The 23479-nt window shown below is 37.3% G+C and overlaps 1 protein-coding gene across 3 annotated transcripts in view; it reads left to right on the forward strand.

Annotated features, from left to right (window-relative positions):
- LOC106867909 (ionotropic receptor 25a) overlaps positions 1–23479 on the forward strand; it is a 152682-nt gene that overhangs the window by 73424 nt on the left and 55779 nt on the right. For all 3 annotated transcript variants that reach the window (XM_052969756.2, XM_052969755.2, XM_089355519.1), the window contains exons 3-4: positions 7937–8047; positions 22274–22564. In XM_052969756.2, the coding sequence (XP_052825716.1) occupies positions 7937–8047; positions 22274–22564 (402 nt within the window). The remainder of the gene's footprint in view (positions 1–7936; positions 8048–22273; positions 22565–23479) is intronic.

The raw sequence follows: 23479 nt of genomic DNA on the forward strand, positions 1-23479 counted from the left end.
TAACACAATGAGCAAAAAATGCTTAGCAGTATTTCGTCCGTCTAAGTTCAGATTCCACCGAGGTCAATTTTTGCCTTTCATTTTTTTCGGGGTCGATAAAATAAGTACCAGTTGAGGACTGGAGTCGATGTAATTGACTTAACCCTTCCCTGACATTGCTGGCTTTGTAGTATATGATATATATAGTTTTACATATTAATAAAGCATTTTAGGCACTTTATCCTTTGTTTTCCACATGCACCCATCGATTTTAATCTCAACAGAAAAAAAAAACTTTGGTCGTTTTGGCTACACATACCAAACACCGTGTGTCTCAAAAAGATTAAAATCGTTAGGGCGGCAAGCTAGCAGAATCGTTAGCACATCGGACAAAATGAGTTGAAATTTCGCCGAGGTTTGTTTTGCCTTTCATCTTTTCCAGGTCACTAAAATAAATATCAATCAAGTACCGGTGTCATGTAATAGACGTTCCCTTCTACCCTCAAATCTGCTGTCCTTGTGTCAAAACTAGAAGAATCAGCACGTCGAACGAAATATGTAGTGGCATTTCTTCTGCCTCCTCGCATTGTGAGTTCAAATATCGCCGAGATCAGCTTTGCCTGCTATTCTTTCGGAGTTGATAATTACTAGTTGAGCATTGGGGTCGATATTATTGACCTGCCCGTCCCCCTAAAATTGCTGGCCTGGTACCTAAACTTGAAACGAAAGGTGGTGATCTGGCAGAGTCATTAGCGCATAGGACAAAATACTTAGCAGCATTTCTTCCGGCTCTTTATGTCCTGAGTTTAAATTCCACCGGGGTTGATTATTTTGTTTTTCATCCTTTCGGGATCGATAGAATAAGTACTCGTTAGACTCCAGGGTCGATGTTATGGACTTATCGTCTACCCTAAAATTTTGGGCTTTGTACTAAAATTAGAAAGAATTATTTTAATTATATTTGTTTTCCTTGGTTTGATAAATAGGCAGAGATATTTTTTGCACAAATATGAATTTATTATATCTTTAAACACTCATAAATATGTTCAAAGTTACCGAAAATGCTGATGGCTTACAATTGTTGTGAGAATACCCTAACAATGTTTACAGAACCTAATATTTTCTCGAAGATCGCTTATTTCTACTTTGTAGGTAAGTTGTCAATGTTTTTACAGAATTTGTTATACAGAGTGGGGCAAAAGTCAAGTACTAAAACATTTGACATTTTGAGCTGGCAGAATCGTTAGCACGCTGGACTAAATGCTTAGCGGTATTTCGCTGTCGCTACGTTCTGAGTTCAAACTCTGTCGAGATCGGCTTTCCCTTTCCTCCTTTCGGGGTTGATGTGATCGACTCACCCACTCCCCACAAATTTCAGGCCTTGTGCCTATAATAGAAAGGATTATTATTCATTCTGTTCATCATATATACAAGTACGTGTGTAGCTATGATTATTTTATTTATTTTATCTAATTTTAGAAACATTGAAGCATGTCTTTGACAATTCTGGGGCGTATTGAACTTATTTTGTACGTAACTTTTGCCAACCCTGTAAATTATTCCATTTATGCAAATTATAAAGGGAGTGACAAGCACATCCATTGTCTTCCATAATATTATTTTTCATTCAGAAATTCAGTAATGCGTCAGCTCACTTGTACGTAACATTAAGTTATTTAGTATTTCTCTGTCGATAGTTTATACACTATTGTCATTTTTATCAGGGAAGACTATTTTAGAGTTACCATGTGTTATCTGGTGGTGCATTCGTATACTAATGTACCTTAGTAGTTTTACATCGTCATTTTATAAGGCAGATGAGTGTTCATAAGCATACAAAGGAAACATTTTTTTTTAACAATCGAAATAGCTGCATTGCTACGTTGCGAAGTTCCAATAGATTTGTTGTTTAAGATAGTTTAAGAAATCTTTGTACAATGTGTATTATTTTAGATCATTCTCATATATATATGCCTCTTTCCTTCGTTTGTTCACTTACTTGCGCGCGTGCATGTGTGTTTATGCAAGTGAGTGGGCAAACGAAAGAAAGAGGTACTAAACACATTTTGTAGAAGTACATATACTTATATTTAATAACAGCTTGATTCGGCTCCATATAACATAATCTTCGTATGCTAGTCACACAAACGTAGCTCCTCAGGCATAGGCCACCTGAGTGAGTGGACAACTGAGAAGCTAGGTGTGGGCAGAATTTTAAGTATGTAGGCACAGTGTGGATCAATGTTTAAGAATTTATCTTCGCAATCTTGAAGTCTCACTTTTGATTCCATGCGTGGTGTCAAGAGCAAGTGTCATTTTCTTTAGCATCGAATTGACACATACCTTGTGAGTGAAAACTGTAGAGCGAAACTGTATGTAAACCCGTCGGATGGATTGCAACTGTAATTTAAAGGTCCAGCCTTGTCACGCTGAGGAACACTGACTTTACCTGAGAATTACATTGTGGATAATCCAGGCACTTACACTCTTATTCAATGAGCCCGCTGGTTCAGTTGATCGAACAACCGAACACTCATGGTCGGTAATTCTTAACTAGATCCATTTTACTTTCAGTATATTTTGTAGTGATGGCCTCTGTGAGGTTATTGAATTAGCATATGGCCCGATGATCTCATTAAGTTTCCTATGCATGATATACTGCTTCAGAATATATCTCTGATTTTATCCATTTGGAAAACATTGGCCTTGAACCGCAATTATCAGACTTTTCAGTCCCCTCTTTCAGCTGCAAAACGCCGAACCAGCTATGCCTCTGTAATCTGTCGTAATATGGTTTATTTACTCGAATTGTCTGTATACACTTTCTTGGTTGCACTTTGATCCAATCCTTGATACAGCAAAAATAAATAACCTTCCAAACTTCAGTTTTCTCTAATGCGGTCATATTAGATCTCTCGACCATGATTAAACTCTTAGTTTATTCAGAGAAATCCAATAGTATCTTGCAGCCTCTTACTCGTGGTTCTACTATTTTTCTTATACATTGAACCCAAACTTATTCACTACTTTCTAGTGTATTCTTTTTCTTACCGCCATCATACCTTATTTTATATTATTTAAGTGACATCTTGCTGCATTCACACAATCTTTGGTTGAATAGGTTTATCTATTTCGTCGCACATCCGTCATTTACTATTTTACTTTCCATTTACTATTTTCCCAACAGCTGTCTATGCACATAAAAAGAAATCTTCTAATCACATGTATATTCACAGCCAGTAATTTCTATTTTACTCATTAGTTCTTCATCTTTAATCCAAACTCATTGTTCTTCTGCCATATCTTCTTGTTTGCCTGGTAAACTAACAAACCAACCAGTTTTCCATCTTTCTTTTTCTTTGTTGCCTTTTCTTCTACATATTCACCATTAATCTTTCTGGCTACACACGTTTCTGGATATGCCTCTTAAAGGCCTACAATTAGCAACTGTTCTATGCATATTACATCGAGTAGTTTTTAGCTCTTGCCTTTCTATATACATTGCTTTATGGATGGAATTCATTTATTGCTAACAGCTTTCTGTTTCTATTAATTTAATCAAATTCCTTCTTTGTCCACCGAAGAAAGGTTGCAGAATATATCTATACTGGTATTTTTTCTTGGTGTTGATGACTTATATTATAGTGTTTTGTTTTTTTAATATTCACTTCTGCTTCTAGGATTTTTCTGTCCTTATATTTTTTCCTATCTTTATCTCTCCTTTCTGTTTCACTTCATCTTGCAACAATCTCTAGATATTAAAACCCTCGCTCTCCTTCAGAAACTCTATTACTTGATTATTCCTTATTATATTTAAAGTAATGCCGTCATCTGGTTGTTATACACACATCTTCAGCCAACGTCTTGGTTGTTATACTCATAACATATATATATACATATTCAGATAAAATCCAGGCTACATATGTTTCATAGCTAACAGAACTTCGGAAGTAGTAATATCCAAACGAGGGTAGACTGTTAGCTACTCGTCAGGTCAAAAATACCTTAGGCAAATGAAAGTTACATTGTCGTCAAGGGATCCTATGTTAACTCGCGGAAGATTTGATCGAAAATGCGTGGAAAGCACTGAGTGAGAGAACAAAAGGGAAAACTTATTTGCGAAGAAATAATATATAGGAGTGAGCAAATGTCTAGTACTGAGTGGAAATATTTATCCCTAAACTCCCATATCGGCCTTTTGGTGCAAAATGCACTCTTGCTTATATCACTAGTCAATGACAAGAGCAAACAAGATCAATATCACGTGATCTGGTAGTCTCGGCCCTAGAGTTAGTGGGGTTTATCAGCAAGAGTACATTCTGCACCAGAAAGCTTGTATGAGAGTAACTACTGCAGTAAAGTTTGTTCTTAGAACATCCACATTTAAGTGGGGATAAATATTGGTTTCAAAGTTTGGCAAAAGGCCAGCAAGTTGGGGGTGGGTGGGGGTAAGTTGACTACATCGACCTCAGTGCTCAACTGGTACTCTTTATCGACCCCGAAAGATTGAAAGGCAAAGTCGACCTTGGCGTAATTTGAACTCAGAACCAATAGATGGACGAATTGCCGATAAGCATTTCGCCCGGCGTGCTAATGATTCTTATTTCTTTATTGCCCACAAGGGGCTACACACAGAGGGGACAAACAAGGACAGACAACCGGATTAAGTCGATTATATCGACCCCAGTGTGTAACTGGTACTTAATTTATCGACTCCGAAAGGATGAAAGGCAAAGTCGACCTCGGCGGAATTTGAACTCAGAACGTAGCGGCAGGCGAAATACCGCTAAGCATTTCGCCCGACGTGCTAAAGTTTCTTATTTCTTTATCGCCCACAAGGGGCAATAGAGGGGACAATAGAGGGGACAAACAAAGACAGACAAAGGGATTAAGTCGATTATATCGACCCCAGTACGTAACTGGTACTTAATTTATCGACCCCGAAAGGATGAAAGGCAAAGTGCTAACGTGCTAACGTTTCTGCCAGCTCACCGCCTTAGTGGAGACAAATGTTACCTCTTGGCAATAGTAGTGGTTATGATGAGTTAGGGTAGGTGGTGGTGGAAGTTTTGAAGGATATAGTGTCTCGACAGCTAACAGCTGATGCAGGTAGTTTATTCCATGCTCCAGCAATTCTGAGCGTGAAAGTATGTTTCCAAAAGTGTACTGTGTTATTTTTTCGATTTTGTAAGCATGTCTACGAGTGTTTGACAAGGAATTCAAAGAGGTGTCCTAAGGTTGTAGTTGGAAAGATGGTGAATAATCTGGTGGTGGGGAAGAGATGATTAATGTTTGTGGCAGAGAGGAATATGGTTTTGGTTATAGTGGGGGCGATAGTGGTAGCAGAGATGATGGAAGGATAGTAGGGTGTGGGTGGAGGCAAATTTGGGGGGTTAGAAAAGAAGCAGCATTGAGGGGTGGGGGTGATATAAGTTGTGGTTGGTGATGTTTATAGTAGTAGTTAGGGGTAATAGTAGTTACCACGGAATGGTGGTGATGATGGCACGGTTGGAGTGGAGGAGCAGTGAACTGACGGCTGAATTAAATGTAATGTTTGTGTGGGAGTGGCTGTGGAGGTGATGGCTGCGAGGATGATAGTAGTGGTGATGATGGCGGGAGCAGCGATAGTAGCAATATTAAGAATACTAAGTCATGGAAAGAGAGAGGTGATGCAATAGCATTGGGGGCGGCGGCTGTGGTGGAGGAGGTAGTGGTGATGGTGGCGGTGACGGTGGTGACAGCGATGGTGGCGGCGGTGGTGGTGGTGGTGGTGGGGTAGTGGTGTTGTGCTGTGTCCTGATTAATTAAACCAATATTTATCTGAGTAGATGTTTTTACTTTAACATTGTTAATCTCTTGCACCAGTTTTTCTTCCACTTGATGAACTAACATGTTGATCAGGTCCTTAATACAGTTGAGAGAGAGAGAGAGAGAGAGAGAGAGAGAGAGAGAGAGAGAGAAAGAAGGAGAGAGAGAGAGAGAGAGAAAGAAGGAGAGAGAGAGAGAGAGAGAGAGAGAGAGAGAGAGAGAGAGAGAGAGAGCTATAGAAAAAAAAGGTGAGGAATAAAATGAAGCGTACGAAAGGAGAAGAAAAAGTAGTAAATATAAGGAAATTTAAAGAGATGGCAGTGGATAGTGGAAGAGACAAAATAAATATTTGCTAAATTCATCTAACTGGTTTCTTTCTTTTCGCTTTTTTTTTTCTGGGCACACAATTAATAGTTGTTTGCAAGAGGGCTGAAAAGAACGGAATGACCGAGAGTTTAACGTTTGGGTTTTCCTGCTCAACTTCAGTTATGCGGCACTTCAATGTAACCATGAAAAACACCTCGCATTGATCTACATTTCCTCAATTCCTACCAAGCGACTGAAGAATAGGGAACAGGTTCGTACACCACGAGAGTTTCTTACTATTTGTAAGAATAGTGAGAGAGTAACAAGTTCTTACATTGGCATAAGGCGAGGAATTTTGGAGAAGTGAACAGTCGATTGTTTCGATCCCAATACTGGAGTGGCATATTTTATCGACCCTGGAGGGATGGAAGGCAAACTCAACCTCGGGGGTGGGGGGCGAATATGAACGCAGAAAGAAAAGCTGGAAGAAACGTCACTAAGCAGTTTGTTCGGTGCGATAACGATTTTATCTAATTTAGGTACAAGAAATATATTGGTTTCAAGGCCAGCAATTTTGAAGGAGGGAGTGAGTTGATTCGATAGACCCCAGGATTTATTTGGTATTTATTTCATCGACCTCAAAAGGATGAAAGGCAAAGTTCACCTCGGCGGAATTTGAACCCAGAACTTAAAGATGGACAGAATGCCGCTAAGCATTTGCGCGGCGTACAAACGATTCTCCCAGCTCTCCGCCATAGGCACAAGAAAAATATCAAATTAATAACTCACCTTTTATCTTTTATCTTTTTACCTGTTTCAGTCATTAGACTGCGGCCATGCTGGTGCACTGCCTTAGTGAAACGACTCCACTGGACTCAGTATACTTTTTTCTTATTATTATAGACGTCACAAGTATACAATATCGTGAGGTTGTTGACTGAAGATATTGTGTCTACCGGAGGTTCGTACTGTTTGTCGACTCAGACGGACAGTACTTTACGCAATATGCGGGCAGTTCCAAGTAATTCTGACTTTTGCAATACGTCTATATTGTAGGGTATTTCTAAGGTTTTCAGATGTTTTTTTCAGATTGGGTGTTATTGAACCCAATACTCCGATGATAGTAGGAATAACCCTTATGTTTGACTCTTGTAGCTGCCACATTTTAGCGATCTCAATTCTCAGGTCTCCATATTTATCAACCTTTTGTCTTTCTTTCATGATGATATGTTGCTCTCCTGGCACTGCTACGTCAATTATTAGGCACTCTTATTTGTCCCTTCTAAAGGTTACTATATCCGGCCTTCGGTGCTTAACACCTTGTCTGTCTGGAAGTCAAAGTCCCAGAGGATTTTTATCTTCCCATTTTCGTCCATTACCTTTATTATTATTATTATTATTATTATTATTATTATTATTATTATTATTATTATTATTATTATTATTTGTGGAGCCTGGTACTTATTCTATCGGCCACTTGTGCCGAACCGCTAAGTTACGAGGACGTAAACACACCAATATTAGTTGTCAGACCTTTAATAGATAAATAAATATCGCAGATACCGTCATCATCGCATCACTATCATCCCTACAACTATCACCTCCACCGTCACTACCACACAAACATTACCTCTATTTCTACCGTCAATTCACAAACGACTCTACTGATCCCAGTGTACATATTTTTGTAAAGCCTGGTATGTATTCTATCGGGCTGTTACCGAACCGCTAGTTAACGGGAATGTAAACGCACCAATACCGGTTGTCAAGCTTTTAATAAATAAATATAAATTCAGCATTGTTAGTGAAGATGTGGTTATTTTTTTATTCTCTTCTATTGCAGTGGTTGTGACCAGCGGAGACAAGTGGGATCTGGTGGTGTCACAGACTGAGAAATTACTTCCAACTGTGGTCAATCTGACTATATCTAGTTTTGAGAATCTCATCAACAACAGTAAGTATGATAATCATTACCGTTGTCATGTTTAATCCTTGATTTCAATAGAAGCCGACATTAAGCTAGATTCTTGTTATTAACGCTGCTGCTGCTGCTGTTGTTGTTGTTGTTGTTGTTGTTGTTATTGTCGTTGTTGTTGATAATGAAGTGAAGGCAATGGTGGCATTTGTTATTATTAATAACTTTGTGAAGGCGTTGAGCTGGCAGAATCGTTAACACGCTGGGTAAAATAAAATGCTTAGCGGTATTTTGCCCATCTTTATGCTCTGAGTTCAAATTCCACCGGGGTCGACTTTGCCTTTCATACAATTCGGGGTCGATAAAATAAGTATACAATTTTAGTGCTGGGATCGATGTAATCGATTTAACCCATCCCCCGAACTTTCTGGCCGTGTACCAAAATCTGAAGCCATTATTTGTTGTGATTGCTCTTAGAACTATCGTTGATGCCTCGTAATCATGTTTGCCCATGGTTGCAGATGGTATGACTGTTGTTACAGTTATTATTGATGTGTTGTTATATCTGTTTAGTAATTGTTTTTTGTTGTGGGGCAACTTAGTCGTGATTATGGGATTGTGGTGATTGTCGCGTTTAGCCCCGGATTAACCCAGATTTAGTAGACCTTTGAGCAAAGGAATTCCAGCAAGGACCTTTGTGTTTTCTGTTGGTAGGTATGTCGGAAAGTGGAGTCGTATGGCTTAGTGGTTAGGGTGTTGGACTCATGATCGTAAGATTGTGGTTTCAATTCTTGTATCGAACAACGCGTTGTGTTCTTGAGTAAAACACTTCATTTTACGTTGCTTCAGACCACTCAGCTGGCAAAAATGAGTAATCCTGTGATGGAGCAACGTCTCAGCCCTTATGAGTTGGTATGACTTGAGAAAGTAACTTTACTTCACTTTACTAGTTCTGTCGGAAATGCATTGTCCAGTATGTCCTTTATTTTCTCTAGATGGTAATGTGTAATTTGAGGGATAATTGGCTGCCTTTTCTGTTAGGTCGTCCAACCACAAAGAGTCTCTCTTTTTTGCTTGCAATGGATCTTGATATTAGTGTTTATGTCTGTGTTGTTGTTCTTGTTGCTATTTCGTTCCAAGTTTGCACTGATCTCTTCTGAATAACAAAGAATACTAGAAAGCGAGGGAGAAGAGAAAGAGAAAGTGTGTGTGTATGTGTGTGTGTGTGTGTGTGTGTGTGTGTGTGTGTGTGTGTGTGTGTGTGTGTGTGTGTGTGTGTGTGTGAGAGAGAGAGAGAGAGAGAGAGAGAGAGAGAGAGAGAGAGAGAGAGAGAGAGAGAGAGAGAAGGCAAATATACTTAAATCAACAATTCTTTCTCTGCAGAATTTTCACACTGGGGAAAAAAATAAGCGATTCCAGAGTCAAAATTGTTTTCAGACTGAAAAATACTTTGCCATTATTCTCACCGTTTTTTTGTAGATTCATCTTCCTTAATGTTTGTTTAACTCGTCAGCTAAAATTCTGAATAAATTGTTAGGTACTTAATTGCGTTATATACAAGACTAATTGTTTATATCGTGTAGGGAGGAAGTTAGGATAAGAAACTAGTTAGAGTGGAGAATACAAAATTGTATTTTTATCTAAGCACAAGATTAGCAGTTTTGAAGTGAGAGGATTAGTCGATATCATGGTCCCCACTACTTGACTGGTATTTTATTTATAGACCCAGAAGGGATGAAAACAAGGTTGACCTTGGCTGGATTTGATCTTGGCTGGATTTGATCTTGGCGAGAGTGAGTTAGACGATTACATCAACCCGGGCGCATAATTAATATATTTTATATTATGATTCCGGAAAGATGAACAAGATATATATCAGGATCGGATTTGAACTCAGAATATAAAATATCGGAATAACTCTTGCAAGAGATTTTGTAATTTTGTCCGACTCTTTACCGATTCTGCCAATGGACCGCTCTTAGTGAAGGGCGGGAATAGATATAGAATAAAGGATAAGGACCTCTCTGAAAGATATTACTTGCAGCACTTCAACATTTAAAGCTGGTATAGGCGACGTAAAAAAAAATTCAAATCCATGTTAAATCATGCATAGACACTTTTTCAGCCTCCATCATATTTTGTCAAAACAAAGACTAGGATCCATAAACTGATTATATCAGCCTTTTCTGTATCCCTAATCTGACCTTAACAAACCACAAGAAGCAGCAAATAAGGCAAAAATACCATATTTTACACAAATGCAAGTTGCACACAAGCTACATGCACAGAATAGAGGTGCAATGAAACCAAATTCATTGAAACGGAAGACCACGTAAATATGTGTCTGGGTATACAGTACACCAAGATCTCGCCCGTACAGTTCTTGCCATTGATTTTTATGTCGCAGTGAAATGCCCAGACACATTTAGGTCATCCTGGTAACCTTACGACAGAGCTTCTATGTGGTTACTGGACCTGCGAGAAAGAGGACTCTTATCTTTCCATTCCTAAGTACACCACTAATAATTTATAAAAGAACGCCTTTTGGTGGTGTCTGTGATGGTGGGGATCCAGGAGTGGTGTTGGTAATGATGGAATTCTCTGGAATTTGCTCATGGGAATATGGCGAATAGCCAAATTAAATGTGTCTACCGATGAGGATTGTAGTAGGTATTATTATTGTTGTCGATGTTGTTGTAGGTGTTTTTGCATATAGCAAAATAGATGGTCATAGTTGGAGTGAGTACCTTTCATTAGAGGTCTGTTCGATCAGGGCTGATCGGGGGCTACACAAAATCTGTCAATACTACAGACCATTGAAGGAACCTTTATATGGTCGCTTGACCAGCTAGAAATATCAGCCAAAACACTTTTGAATTACACCCTCAATGCTTATAAGTGAATCGGGCACATAGTGGATAAAGTTACCGTAGACAGGCAATAACTAGGAGAAGAACAAGGTGGCCAAAGCTGGAACGCTTTCAATTACAAGTCTGCTGAATCAAGGCTGATCTGTGGGTAAACTACAACAATTAAGCTGAAATATCCAGCAATAATATTGGTCTAAAAGACGACGACGATGACAATGGTGACGATGTCATGGACGATAACGTCGGCAATGATACCTGTAATTCCCTACAGAACAACTATCGCAAGGAAATTTGGTCGACGAGCAACGGATTTTGAAGTTTTCTCGCCAATATTCATCGGCAAAGGATATCCACACACACACACACCTGCGTGCATACATATATACATACATAAATACATACGTACTTACATACATTATGTATGTATGACACATACACATATATAGAGACAGACAGACAAACACTTTATAATGAAATCCGTCGGAAGGAAAATCCCGAAGACAAAGAAATAAGAACCTACAATATTGATAGAAGCCATAACCATAACAAAAAGGAATACTGGTAGAATGTCCCAGTGAAGACCTCAATAAGATGTAAGCACAACAGACCTGATATAATGATTTGAGACAGAGAAGAGAAACTGTGCACAGTTGTGGAAATTAGATGCCCAGTGGATGTTAACATAAAACTGAGATCAGTGAAAAAGGGAGCACCTGTGTTGAACTATTAAGAAATCTGCAGTTACTCGATCCAGATTAAAAGTTCAGGTTTATACCTGTAATTATTGAGGCCCTGGGATATTTAACACACTGCCTAAATAGTAATCTTGAGAAATTAGGCTTCTCAAAACCAGAAAGGCGAATCGAATTCGAAGACTACAGATCCAATTCAGTCACTGGAACTGTAAAAATCTGTAAAACTTTCCGGAAGTTTATCATCTAAATATATATGAGCATGTCTAGATATGCAACTATATGCATGAGAATACATACATAAAACATACAAATCTGCTCATACATACATACATACATACATACATACTAGCCCTTCTTGTTTATTTTCACTGTTTCGTTTTCCTATCATGTTTTCTGTTAGCCACGATATTCCTCCGCATTACAAATTTAATTTGATTCCGCGGGAAGAGCCATTCTAACAATGGGTCCTGCCCTAACTCTTCGAAACGCTTAGTTTTGGAATGGTGGCAGCTGATGAGGGAAATGTTCTCTATGTGGCCTGTGTGTTTTCTGTACTCTCTTTATGTTCTGTTTTTCATTTTACTCCACGTTTTTTTTGTGACGTCCTGTACTCAGATATGCATCTATATATACATGTAGATGTAGGTATGTAGGTACGTACATACATGTACGTATATATGCATATACTCAAATATTATTTGTATTATTACATACATACATACAAAAATACCCTGTTGTTGATGCTGAAATTCCAATGAAGGAGCCTTGGATCTAGGTTAGAAACCGGTTCTTTCTCTATTGGTAAGAAATCTTGAAATAAACTGAATAATACCATACAAACATACATACATACATACATACATACATACATACCATCCCACCGGGAGCAAAGTATGATTGAACTCGGAATCTTGGGGAGGGGATGCAAATCCTTAATTCATACGCTTCAAATGATCACGTTATCTTGGACTATAAAAATTTGCGAGACCTTCTAAAGATTTAAAGGCTGATGGTGAACACAAGATACTTTCCTTCACAACCTTGCTACCAAGTATATAGCCGGCCAAAATTTATTCTAAATTAAAAAAAGAAAGAGAACATAAATTCGTATTAATCTATCCAACCGTCCATCCATACATACATACATACATGCATATATACATACACATGCATACACTCACATATACATGTATACATACATACACATGCATACACTCACATATACATGTATACATACATACTTTCTTACCTACATATACATGCGCTTAAATATGTTTGTACATATATAAATTCATACATACACAATCGCGCATTTACAGTTACTTACTCTCACACACATAAGCTCTCACACTTGTATAACATACATACACAAACATGCACACACACACATACGCGCGCGCGCACACACACACACACGTACACATTCGTACTAGTAATTAATAACATGTCATAAGAAATATATAAAAGTATGATGTAATGCCCTGAGATTTCGTTGCAATCTGATCTAATGGTGCGCAAGAAAATTGCATTAACACAAAATGAAGCCACAACAACGACAATAACAAAAATCGCTGCACCTACAACAACATCGACAACAATAATAATACCTACTACAATCCTCATCGGTAGACACATTTAATTTGGCTATTCGCCATATTCCCATGAGCAAATTCCAGAGAATTCCATCATTACCAACACCGCTCCTGGATCCCCACCACCACAGACACCACCAAAACTACCAAGACCACCATCCCTATCACCCCCACTACCACCCCCAACAGCAACAACAACGCTACCACCAAAACCACTACCACCACCACCACCACCACTACCTCCACCACTACCACCACCACCACCACCACCACCAACAACAACAACAACAACAACAACAGCAACAACACCTCAAAAACCACCACCACTACCACCACTACCACCACCGCTACCACCACTACCACCACCACTACCACCACCACCACCACCACCACCACCACCTCCACCACTACCACCACCATCACCACCACCACCACCACCACCAACAACAACAACAACAACAGCAACAACACATCAAAAACCACCACCACTACCACCACCGCTACCATCACTACCACCACCACTACCACCACTACCACCACCGCTACCACCACTACCACCACTACCACCACCACTACCACCACTACCACCACCACCACCACCACCACCACCACCATCATCATCATCACCACCACTAATTATCACCACTACAAACTCTCCAACACTGTCACTACCACTACCAACAGTAACAACAGCACCACCACCGCCGCCGCTCATACCACCGACCTCTTCCCTCCAACACCACGACCACCCTCAAAACTACCAACACCTTCACCAATTCCAACATTACCGTAATTAAGATCGTGTTTATTAGAAGCAGATCTTATATAGTAGTCGTTTTAGTTTCTGAAGATATTTACCGAGATAGCCGCCAGTTGTACATACTTGGTCAGATTTAATGCATGGTTTCAGCTCTGGTTGGATGCTTGTACGACGTTGCTGGGGATTGTGGTTATAAACGAGTGGGCGGCCGGGAGGATCGGCGGCTATTAGAGCTTGAATGGTAGTCGAGTTAAATTTGTATGGGATTTTTTTGTCCTTTCTTCGATACTGATGGAAGTCAGGTAGAAGTCTCATTTACAATACCTTGTTACATCTACCTCTATTTATGTTCTCCCCACACACCTCACCATATTTTCTGTTATCTCTGAATTAGAAAAAGAAAGACAGTGTTCGTAATCCTTTTCATCGTCTCCTAGGGTTGTTGGAAGAAGAGAAGTTATCTCTAGAATGGAGATTTTTTCCAAATGTTTGCAACGGAACGGAATTTATTAAGACGCGTCTCATGATGTTTAATCGGCAGAGGATTAAGTTTGCCATTCAAATGCCTCTCTTTGCCCTAGACGTTTGCACCATATTCTACTTCCTAGATTTTTACGCTAAGCACTTTATATTGGTTTCAAATTTTAGCACAAGGCCAGCAATTCCTAAGTCGATTAGATCGACCACAATGCTTAACTGGTACTTATTTTATCGACCCCGAAAGGATAAGAGGCAAAATCGACTTTGTTGGAATTCGAATATAGTACATAAAACTGGAAGAAATGCTGCTAAGCATTATTTTTGGCGCGGTAACAATTCTGCCAGTTCTCCGACTGATACTTTGTTTATATAAATCACTTTACTGAGACTAAACAATTTATCCAAACCAAACACTTTAATTTAAACTAAACATTTTATATAATCTAAACACTTAATCATATAAAGCGTTAACCAAAAGGAAAATATTCTTCAACCAAATAAAATATTGACCATAAGAAACCAAAGAGGGGCGGGACGGGCCTCTATATCATTGCTTGGAATGCAAGAAATAGATACCGAATATCGCTCAAATCATACGCTTTCGCCTTTAAAAAGGAAGAACACAGATACAGTTCGAATAAAAAATGAGATAATAGCAGCCAGAATCAACCCCCGACCAGGACGTCACTGCACTATTAAGACCAAGTACTGCAATAGCATGGGATTTCAGGGCCCACAGTTATTTAATATTTTGTTAAAAGCCTGAGAGATGTACATGGAGTTGGGGTAAATATCTTCAAGAAACAACTTGACTTTCTGCTGTCCAAGATCCCTCAAGGCAAAAAGCTCAAACGAGGGTAGCAATATCAACAACTCTCTCATTCATCGAAAGTTGAACACTCATACGTCGTCTTCGACGGGAGAGTCTATCACACACATACACACAAAAGACATATACGCTTTCCTCAGTTTCCCAACCGAACCCACTCACACAGCTTTGGTTAGCCCGAGGCTATAGTAGAAGACATTTGCCCAAAGTGCAACGCAATGGAGTTGAACCCGGAACCCTGTGGTTGGAAAGCAAACTTCTTACCACACAGCTACGCCTGCGCCTGTGTATATCAAACATTACTGTAAAAAACTTTAAGAGAGCAGATATGTAAAACAATTAAACACATTTGTAATGTTTAAAGATAAAATTGCAGTGGTTTCTAAAGTTACTTTCTTAAATATCTTAACATATAAACGGGAAATACTTCCTTCTTTTTGGTGATCATTTTGAAACAGAAGGAAAAAGAATTCCTATGAAGTTGACAACGATTTCTTTAATAGTTTAGAAGGTGCTATCTATCACTGCAAAGTCATCGCACAAGATACCTCTGTATATTTATCTTTATTATTCAATTGATTACATAGGAAGCAGAAGAGGGGAAATACGGGTTCATTGGTTGATAAATAGGTCTAAAATGCTTTCTGTATGTATGTATGTACGTATGCATGCATACATGCGTGTGCATATAGGTGTTAACATATATGTCTATGTGTATTTGCATATTCATATATATAAATGTATGCATAAATTTGTATTTGGTCCTGTAATTTATCGCTTCTGTGAATCAACAGATTTATACAAGCACACACGCGCACGCGTGTGTATAGATTGTTTCCTTTACAAACAAACTCTCATACAAGCAACATGGACTAAAAACTCCTTAACAAAATATGAAATTGCAATATCTTCACCAATTTCAATGTCATGATTAGCGAAATGCGAAACCGGTAGACTATCATAATATTCTATCCTTTAAAATATATTAAAAATATACAATTTGTCTGCATTTTTACCATATACTTTTTTACCTTCTTTTACCATATACTTTTTCACTACAACTTAGTACATGGAGAAAATCCTTCAACGAAATTCTTTTCTACCTTTCTCTCTCTCTCTCTCTCTCTCTCTCTCTCTCTCTCTCTCTCTCTCTATATATATATATATATATATATATATATATATATATATATATATATATATATATATATATATATATATTATTTTGCTTAAAAGAGTTCCAACACTGTCTGTTTTTTATGTTTTATTTATATTCCTGCAGAACTAATGTGGGGTATAGAATATGGAATATACAATATATAATATAATATACAATATACAATATATAATATAAAATAAAATAAAAATGGATGGCACCATGAAATAAAGTATTGAATGTAGATGAAATATTGAGTGTTCAATATAAAGGATCAAATATATAAATATATAAATATAAATATATATATATAAAGGCTTTATATATTTATATATTTATATATTTGATCCTTTATATTGAACACTCAATATTTCATCTACATTCAATACTTTATTTCATGGTGCCATCCATTTTTATTTTATTTTATATTATATATTGTATATTATATTATATATTGTATATTCCATATTCTATACCCCACATTAGTTCTGCAGGAATATAAATAAAACATAAAAAACAGACAGTGTTGGAACTCTTTTAAGCAAAATAATATATTCCTCTATACACAATCATACAAAAACATCCACCTTTTTTTCTATTTATTTTTACTCGCATATATATATATATATATATATATATATATATATATATATATATATATGTTCATATATGTATATGTATGTGTGTGTGTGTGTGTAGTAGTAGTAGACTGTTAACAATGATAGTCAAGAATGCTAGACATAGGAAGTTACAAACAGCAAGAAGAGAAAGTTAGATAAAAGCGAGCTTTTCCTTGTTAAATGGAATTCGTAATGATACATTTATGTTGTATATATTTTCATCGTTAACGGAAGTCGGAAGTAAGGTTGTTATATTTTCAATGCTATTTTTAGTCACATTTTACAAATAAAGAAACGCAGACATAGAAAGGAACTTTGCGTTGTGATGGATTGAATCATCAGCTTCGAACGTATAAATAAATTATGTGCTACATTGCGTATGTTTTTTAATCCCATTTGTCCATTAAAATGTGTGTGTATGTGTACGGGTACGCACGCGTGTGTATAAATATATGTATGTATGTATGTATGCATGTATGTATGTATGTATGTATGTATGTATGTATGTATGTATGTATGTATGCATCTATCTATCTATCTATCTATATATATAAAACTATATATATATATATATCAAAATAAGCAACAAGGATATCCAGAGGTAATACAGTACGATCGTTTCATGCAACTCCATTTAATTGAACAATGCAATCATTACACCAACTGATGTAATGATTGCATTGTTCAATTAAATGGAGTTGCATGAAACGATCGTACTGCATTACCTCTAGATATCCTTGTTGCTTATTTTGATTTTAATCACCTTACTTAGAAATTGTATCGATAATACCGTACTAAATTCTGGTGCCTCAACCTAAGTACCATATTCATCTGAATCTAAATTTTTGCTAAACTCATCTACCATACCCAAAGTATATATATATATATATATTATATATATATATATATATTATATATATATATATATATATATATATATATATATATATATATATATATATATATATATATATAAAACACATATTTATATATACACGCATATATAGACATATATACACACGCACACACATATACATATATATACATATACGTATATGCATATATATTACGATGATTAGCATCTAGGGTTGCTATGAATGTGAATAATAATTCAAATTGAGGGAATGGGGTAGGTAAAATCCAGGCTACATCTGTTGCCTAACTAGCAGAACCTCAGAATTAATAGCTATTCAAGGAGGAGTACTCCACTGGCTATTCATCAGGATGAAGATACCTTGACTCGGTATCCCTTTACGACAATGTAACCTTCATTTAAATAAGGTGTCTTCGGCCTGATAAATAGCTAGTGGAGTATTCCTCGTTGAGAAATTATTACTTCCGACGTTCTGCTAGTTACGAAACAGATGTAATCTGGATTTTTACCTGCTCCAATCCCTGATGTTGGATATCTATTCGCATTCATAGCAACCCTAGATGCCAATCTTGAAATATAAAATAACTTTTTTTCAGCATATCGAAGTTCGATATGGGAGAAATCTACAACCTTCTACGCCAATAAACTATTATTGTTCCTGAAAGTTGTTCCTTATACCAACTACGGACTTCATTTTTGTATTTTGTTAGCAAGATTCTTGGTGTGAATTCGTGTGTTTAAATAAATATTGTTGTGTCCTATAACAATAAACGACCACACTGATTTTTAACAATTTTCCTGCCGACCAATTAATGGATTTAGTGTGCAGTTTGGAGGTGATGCATTCTTTAACGAAATGCGTGTTTATTATTATTTGTGTGATGACCTTCCCAAGACATAAGCTCTGTGTGTGCGTGTGTGTGTGTGTGAGAGAGAGAGAGGATCAGATATAGAGGCACGTTATGAATGGGAAAAGAAACACATGACGAACAAGGTATACTTATGAAATCTATAAATGTTAGGGCGAAAAAAAAATTGCTGATGTTGCCTGTAAGTGTTTAAATTCAGCATCGAGCCCACAGGTTCATGATGTCGGAAAGCATTCAGATTTGAGAGGCGTTTAGGTGGTTGTGAGTATTAGACAACTCCTAAATGGTTTGCCGCTTCTTTGCAGGGTTAATTCCCAATTGCAACTGGAGCAACGTCTAATGGAGTACCCAGCTCAGGGACACAACATACTTCTAAGGCCGTGTGTAAAACTAACGACCGTAATCTCAATGACTCCAAAAATGTCAGATGAGCAAAGTAAATCCGGCAAGTGACAATGTTTTATAATGGATTGTAAGTTTTACAACATTTCTAATTAACAGATCTAAACAAAAAAAAAAAAAAATTAAGGAAGAACATCAAGAAAAATACATATATAACAAAAAGGTATATGAAGAATAATACAAAGATCATTAATCCTTAATATATAATAAATTTGGAGAAACAAAATATGAAAAATATGTAAAGGTTTGCAACCGCGAAATAAGGTTGCAAAAATAAAGCTAAAACACATTCAATACGAATATAAGGTTATATCGCGCGCTATTGCGCGCGCGCGCACACACAAATCTATACATATATATATATATATAACCATGACAGACTGTCACAGACCAACCAAAAATAAAATAAAAAAATCCTTTTTAACTCTTCTTCCCTCCCACCCCAGCTAGCCAGTCATACTGTCTCTTAAGACAGTAAAACATTCCCTCAATATACACAAGAGGAAAAAGCCAGGTCAGTTCCTCTTCAACTTTATTGTCAAAGAATATGTATAAGAATATGTATATGTATTGTCAAAGAATATGTATAAGAATATGTATATGTATTGTCAAAGAATATGTATATGTATTATTCCATATGTGTATTTTCATACACTGTTTTTAACATTTTCATTTTAATATCAGAGAATGTGTGATAATCAGTATGTAACAATACAAAGTTCATACAAAGCTTTATACTTTAAATATATTTTATCATCAAAGAATGTATATATGCATTTTAATACTCGAACTGTTTTTTAACATTTTTTATTATTCTCAAAGACTTTTGATAATCTTTTTCTAAAAAAGTGAAACCGGTTAAGTAAATAAATATTTTTAAAAAATAAGTGCATTTTCAAACCTTCTTTCATATATATTTCCACTCGTACGGTATTCCACAACTTTACTTTATTATATATATATATATATATATATATATATATATATATATATATATATATATATATATATATATATATATATATATATATATATATATACATATATACACATCTTGAACATATGGTAAAATGAATTAAATGCTGCGTTGCGTAAAGTTAACATATTGTGTAGAAAATATAAAATTATACGTTTCATAGTTTGATTATATACACCTTGGCATACACCTCCACACATCTTTATACAACTATTCGTGCCTATTCGTTTCTCAATCTATCCAGTTATATTTTTAGCTATATACATATATGTATAAACTGTATAATGTATTTGCGTATATATGTATTTATACTGTCTCACACTTAGACATCTGTATCTTCCTTCGTACATATGTGCATTTCTATCTGACCAAATATAAACAACCAACCTTTTTATTATAGCAACACACAACTATTATTTCTGAAAAGCAAAAATTAAAAAAAAATAAACCAAACATTTTAAAATAGATTCGACTTGTACAGACAGACGGGGTACTGTTAAACTCTTCTCACTGCCTCTCTTTCTCTCTCTCTCTCATTCTCTCTCTCTCTCTCATTCTCTCTCTCTCTCATTCTCTCTCCCGCCCTCCCCCCTCTTTCTTCACGTCACTATTGACAAACATCAGAACAACGAATTAACCAAGAATAATAAATAACTTAAACCCAAATACGAATGAAAACTAGGCCAACACTTCGCACCAACATTGATAACATTCAGAGGAAATTGTCAAATCTAGTAACGTCGATGTATAGGCAGACAGAAAAACTGTAGCTTTATGCAGTGGAAATCTATGGTGCCTTTTCGATCTTCAACCACTTTTGAAAATTGCCTAGAAGGTTTCGCTCAGTATTAATAGCTCCAGCCATACATACACATATTCATATATATACAAACATGCACATGAAATGTATACATGTACACACAGACACACACATTCTCTCTTTCTCATACACACATGGTCGCACACACTCACACACACACATAACCAAAGCTATGCGACAACTCCGTAACCGCCTCTTCTCTCATCCCATGCCCTCTGATCCCAAGCTCACAACCAACTTCTTGTTTGCTCCACCGACTTTTCAGCTCATTTCCTGCTCCTTCCTCACTCACTAACTCCTTCCGTGACGTCCGCAACCTCTAGTAACCCACTATCTATTTATTCCCCGAGATCCACAAACCCGAAAACCCTTCCTACCTCATTGTCTCTGCTTGTAACTTCTCCGACTACAGCGACGACCTCTTTGCATCCCTTGTTGCTGCCCTTCCCTCCCACAGCTACGATATCAACCATACCCCCCTCCTCTTTAACTTTAACTCCTTCTTCTCTCCTGGCCCTCTAGTTTCACCATAGATATCATCTCTCTTTACACCATTATCGCTCACGTTGTATCCTAAATTTCTCAGTGAAGGGCTAGCGTAAATCACTCAAGTTCTGTTACATGCAACTACATCATGTATTCTACACATACGAGTGTATAACCAAAAGCCTATACTTGAATCATATTTATTTTTCATCTATTACTAAAATGTTTGTATATTTATAATGAAGACAGAGTAGTTGGCTGAAATTCAGTTGCCGTAAACTGTTGTCTTATGTGCAGTATGGTGAAGAAAAACGAGTAGGGTCTTGATGAGAAAGAAAGAAAGAGAGAGAGAGAGAGAGAAAGAGAGAGAGAGAGAGAGAGAGAGAGAGAGAGAGAGAGAGAGAGAGAGGAAAATCAATCCTGGCATGGTATTTTATGTATGTGAGCTAGTACTTTACATATCAATTCCGAAGGGATTAAAGACAAATTAGGTCTCGGCTGGATTTGAACTCAGAGTGGACAGAGCCGGATAATATATAGTTAGGTATTCTATCCAACACTCTAGCGACTCTCTCAATTCGACGGCTTGTAGTATTGAAAGTTCTTTGAACATTACATTTCGTCGAAGGGGAGATAATTCAAACAGCAATCGAATTTATTGTTAGCTAACATTCTTCCGAATTTATTCCACTAACAAATTAATCAATTAACTGACTAATTGACTATCTAATTGTTAAACTTTATTCTGTTATTAATTGATATTTATTTCTATTTTGTTCTGTCCCATCGTGAAAGGTTTCTGTTTTTTAAGCAACACCGTATTCTATATTTTGCAGTCTGCCAAAACCATTCCAACGAATTAATCATTGTTTTGGACACACGAACCCGGAGTCGCGAAAACTGCTTGTTTGTTGTTTGTGAGCAGCTTTTTATTCCATACATTAGCGTATTTGGTTTCCTGCCCGGATACGAGACTTCATTTCCGAAGCACCAATCTAAACTCATGCCACCAGCATTATCGATGAGGGCGTCCTTTGCAGACTACCAAGCTCTCTTTTCTGATCTGATCAGACAAATAAATATTTCCTTGGATACCCTGACTGTTATATACGATGCTGACAACAAAGGTACATTCTACTTAATTGCTTCCTTTTTGCTGTTTGTCTCCGTTTCTATTCAATAGATCCCTCCCTCATCACCAAAACCAAAACTAGGATTGCAACCACTACATCAGGCACTGCCACTAAAATCACCACCACCATCACCACCACCGCTGTCGCCGTTATCGCCACCATAAACCACGGTCATCCCTGTCGACACACGTATCATCGACGGCACCACCACCTTCATCACAAACTGTAACCAATGCCACCATTAACGCTATTATCATCACCACCAGCACCGCCACCGCCGCCGCCGACTTCACCAGCACCACAACCACCACCACAACCACCACTACCACAGCCACTGCTACTACTACTACTACTACTACTACTACTACTACTACTACTACTACTACTACTGTTGGTGCTGGTGCTGCTGGTGCTGCTGCTGCTGCTGGTGGTGGTGGTGGTGCTGCTGCTGCTGCTGCTGATACTACTACTACTACTACTACTACTACTACTACTACTACTACTACTACTACTAGTACTAACATGATCACAACCGTAAAACACTGACACTAATGCTAACACTACGACGATGACGACGACGACGACCACCACCACCACTGTTATCACAGCTATCGCAATAAATTGTCACTAATGTCACAACCTCAACCATCGCAATCATCGCGAGCAACACTTATATCACACTTTATTTCGTACCAACTACGACCGATCATATTGGCATTGCCACAACATGCAATAACCATTGTCGCAAACTATACTATCACTTATACCACGACCATAACGATGACAACTATCACCACCAAAACAACAACAGCAGCAAATCAACACAAGAAGAATCTTTACTTAAGAGTCACTGGACCTGCTGGAAATAGCAGCCAAATCTTCCTCGAATAACAAGAGTGGAAAGAGTAA

The sequence above is a fragment of the Octopus bimaculoides genome, chromosome 7 (genome assembly GCF_046866305.1).
Source record: "Octopus bimaculoides isolate indiv1 chromosome 7, ASM4686630v1, whole genome shotgun sequence".
Lineage (NCBI taxonomy): Eukaryota > Metazoa > Mollusca > Cephalopoda > Octopoda > Octopodidae > Octopus > Octopus bimaculoides.